General features: G+C 54.8%; 1 protein-coding gene across 1 annotated transcript in view; it reads right to left on the bottom strand.

Annotated features, from left to right (window-relative positions):
- Positions 1-3,883, bottom strand: part of SLC26A9 (solute carrier family 26 (anion exchanger), member 9) — a 13,316-nt gene that overhangs the window by 7,856 nt on the left and 1,577 nt on the right. The window contains exons 3-9 of the mRNA XM_009997495.1: positions 3,584-3,694; positions 3,114-3,289; positions 2,524-2,688; positions 1,781-1,933; positions 1,302-1,384; positions 870-1,017; positions 30-143 (exon numbers count right to left, since the gene is read on the bottom strand). Of these exons, the coding sequence (XP_009995797.1) occupies positions 30-143; positions 870-1,017; positions 1,302-1,384; positions 1,781-1,933; positions 2,524-2,688; positions 3,114-3,289; positions 3,584-3,694 (950 nt within the window). The remainder of the gene's footprint in view (positions 1-29; positions 144-869; positions 1,018-1,301; positions 1,385-1,780; positions 1,934-2,523; positions 2,689-3,113; positions 3,290-3,583; positions 3,695-3,883) is intronic.

The raw sequence follows: 3,883 nt of genomic DNA, 5'->3' as shown, positions 1-3,883 counted from the left end.
TAGGGAAGAGAGGAGGAGGAGATACTGACTTGTGATTTTGCTCCTGCCCCATCCACGGCCAGAGTGACGGAGAGAGCACAGCAGATCACGTGGATTTTGAAGAAGGATCCAAAAAAATTGCTGCAGCCCAAGGCCAACATTTCCTGTGGAGATGGGGGAATGTTGTCATCAGAAAGGACAGCTGGCCACCCTGCTCCAGCACTGTTTGTGAGCTGCCAGGGAGGAGAGCAGGTGCCAGATCCTGGGGTTTTTGTGACCAGGAAAGGGACTGGGGTTCTCAGCAGTGTGTCCCAGACCCTTTCCTTCCAGAAGGAGCTGGGATGGGCTCCAGTGTAGCAGGGAAACCTGGAAGTACAATTCCACATAAACATGTTGTCATCTGTTGACACACTAAGGGCAGGGCTTCATGTGGTATGTGTGGCTGTTATTGAAAGCTGCCACCGTGCCAGTGATGACAAAAGAGGATTATTTAATGTCCTGCCTCTCACAGTATCTAGGTGACACACCAGGAATCCAGGTCTTTCTCTGCTCAGTGAGAAATACATGTGCCTCGTTGTGTTCCAGCAACCTGCAAAAATGCTGTCTGTGCCAGCACTCGAGGCTGCATCCTCAGGTCTGCAGGGAGAGCAAAGCAGAGAGCTCAACCTGAGGCTTTCTTCCCTTTCATAGGCTCTCTCCAGTCTACAGGAGGTGGATCTGCCATGTCCTTTCAACCCCACATGGCAAGCTGCCCCGTCAGCCTGCATGCCTGGGAGCAGCACGTCTGCTTTCAGCACGGCACATTTCCCAGTCACGCCGTGAGGTTTTCCTTTCACGCCTGACAGCAAAGGGAACAGTCTTTGACCATGTCCTTCCAGACCAAGCATTACCTGGTTGGGGTCCACGTCGTAGCCATGCCTGGCTGCCAGTGTCCTCCCCATGGCCAAGTTGATCACGTAGCCCACGATGGCGAGCGAGAAAGCCGTGCCAATCATGTCCTTCCACTTGTTCACCAGGGGCAGGGTTGGCGTGGGGAACCTGTGCTCAGAGTGGAGGTGAGAAGCAGCTGTGACACGGGTGTCCAGAAGCTGGTGAAGTGGGTGAGGAGCTTGGGTGCTCAGGAATGACATAATCCCTGTCTGTGTGGTGGAGAGCTTGAGTGGATGGTGGCAGTTGTGTAACAGGGCGCAGCAGTGCTGCCTGACAGCCCTGGAAGGGGACTGTCATACAGCAGGGAAGAGTGAGGTGTTTTCCAGGCGGCAGGAGGAGCAGGAGGAAGGAAGAGTATCTGGAAGTTGAGTAAGATCTGCACATGCACTTACCCCATGCTGATCTTCCCGACGACGGGCATTCCGTACTTCTCGGGCATGTCGAAGCTGCCAGAGATGGCAGTTGCAACTATCACCTGAAGGTACAGAGGAGAAAAGAGCAGTAAGCAGGAGGAGCACGAGCTTGCACAGAAGAACTAAGCTTGCCCAGCTCCTGGGGCTGGCAGTAGAAAATCACACATCAAATTTGGGCTGGGAAAGAAGAGACCCTTCCCAGGATGAGTTATATTCCTCATCCTCAGCATCACCAGGATGCAGGGGCAGTCTCACAGGGATGAGGTGGGGGTCAGAGGTATCTCCATGACGATGGTCCAGTTTGTCACCCCAAGCTGTGTGTGGGTCACATCATGTTGACTGTGTAGATGCTTTACATGATGTGCCCTCTTTGAGCAGAAGTTGGTGTCCCAGGGCTGTGAGGGGATGGGAGGGACTGTCTGCTGGAGGGTCTGAGGGACAGCCTGTGCATCACTTACAATGATGATCTCCATGGGGATGGGCAGGCGGATCTTTTTCATGTACTTTAGGTTGAGCTCCTTGACAATGATCAGGAGCACAGCACTGACCAAGGCATAGACCAGGGAGGCCACGTTGGTCTTGGGCAGACCTTTACAAATGTCAATGAATGTCTGAAGAGGAGAGAAGAGGAGAAGGTGTCATGGGGGAACAGAGATTCTAGACAATGTGGACAGCACAATGAAGAACACTCATTACCATAATTGACTGCAAACACCCTGAGATATGATGAAGGCTCTGTAGGGTGAGAGAAAGGCTAGAAACCCTGCTGCTGAGATCAGCCACCAGCCCTGGGGCTGGGCTGCCCAGTGAAGTGCAGTTCTAGCTGCACCAGAGGAGGATGCATCCAAGGAAGATGCAGGAAAGCTCAGAAATGGGTAAATCTACTCAGAGGAGTTCTGTTGCTAACAGTTGTGCAAGACTCCTGCTGTACAGCAACACAGTTGATATTTTCCCCAGATCCCAGCCCCATTTCATTATTTCTGGTGAGAAACTACCAGACAGGGCTCAGCTAATGCTGTAGAGGAAGCACAACGGCAGCAGCGTCGCTGGGATGGGCATGGTGCAGGCAGCCGTGTTCCCCCTCCCTCCACACTTCTCTCTGAGCTCCCCTTTCCCTCGTGTGGGTGGCAACAGTGCCTGCAATGTGGTGGTCCCTGGGGGAGGAGGTGCAGGAAGGGCCCTGTCCAGAGCACCCACTTACGTAGACGATAGCTAAGGGCCCGGTGTAAGACGGGACTGTCAAGCCGAAGACGTACTTGAGCACGGAGATGAGGATCTGCAGCCCTGCTGCTGTCATGAAGCCCCTGATGAAAGACTCTGAGAGGTAGATAGCAACAAAGCCAAACTGCAGGAATCCCAGGCAGAGCTAGAGGAGGACAGACAAGGACTCATGAGAAGCTTGACAGCCTGGAAGGGTGAGGAGCAGAACCCGAGTGTGCCCATGTGGGGCAGGCGGCTCCGCTCAAGGAGAGGACACGTCCCTCCCACGCAGCCACGGGCTGGGCTGAGCTGTGTCCTGGAGCAGGGGTGGGGAGAGGGGAGCTACAGCCTGCTGGGCTGTCACCACTGGCTGTCACCCTGCCCCAGGGGCTGGCCTCACCCTTGGCCAGGCCGTTGGGAGAATTTCACACCAGAGCTGCCACTGGGGAGGATCCCACCAAAAACCTCTACAAGGCATCGTCCACTGAGAAGTGGGGCCTCTTCTAGCATCTGCTGCCACCACCTCTGCTGGCTCTGAGCAGGTCAGCTCTGGCCAGAGGACACAGCAGATGTGGTGCAGCCAGCCCTTACCTGTATGATGGCTGTCAGGCAGGCTAATGTGGCAGAGATTTCCAGCCTGGCTGCTTCCAGGGCTGTGGTGTTCACACTGGTCTCGTTAGTCGTGTGGTTGAAGTACTGGAAGTCTGACTCTGGAGCCAGCTCATTGCAGACGTTGCCAACAATAATGCTGATGACTGCAAAAGTCCCTACAGCACAACACACTGATGTCAGTCGTGTTCTCTAGAGAGCATCCTGTCCTGAAAGGCGCTTGGCTGGGTTAGGCTGTCCAGGCAGAGTCACCCAGCCTGTCACCACAGCTGCCCTGCAGCGGGACGTGGCAGCAGTTCACTGGGGTGAGATCCTGCTGTGCAGCCAGGATCAGGAATCCTGTAAACCCCTGGTGGACTAAACATCCCAAACATCTCTATTCAGGGACACACTGAGCATTCCCAGCCAGTATCTGACTGCCTGGTGCAGACAATTGCCCTGCAGACTCTTACCTGGCACCATCTGATGGATACCACCGAGGAAGAGATATGTCACCAAGGGGAAGAAGGAGGAGTAGAGCCCGTTGACAGGAGGCAGGTTGGCCAGCAGGGCAAAGGCCATTCCTGGAAAAACAAGGGGAATGGGCAGGTCACCCAGGTCTGTGCAGCTGGTGTCAGTCCCCTCCCCTGCTGACACTCACATTAGCTCCAGAAAGGCTCTGTGGCCAGCACAGACTGCTGTGCTTTGGGCAGGAAGGGCCAAAGAGGGCAGGGAATTGCAGGTAGAGCTTGGGTTTATACATGTCAGCAGGA

Source organism: Chaetura pelagica, unplaced genomic scaffold (genome assembly GCF_000747805.2).
Source record: "Chaetura pelagica isolate M959 unplaced genomic scaffold, ChaPel_1.0 scaffold215, whole genome shotgun sequence".
Taxonomy (NCBI): domain Eukaryota; kingdom Metazoa; phylum Chordata; class Aves; order Apodiformes; family Apodidae; genus Chaetura; species Chaetura pelagica.
Note: the sequence above shows the minus strand (reverse complement) of the source record. Positions and strands in the feature narration are given on the sequence as shown.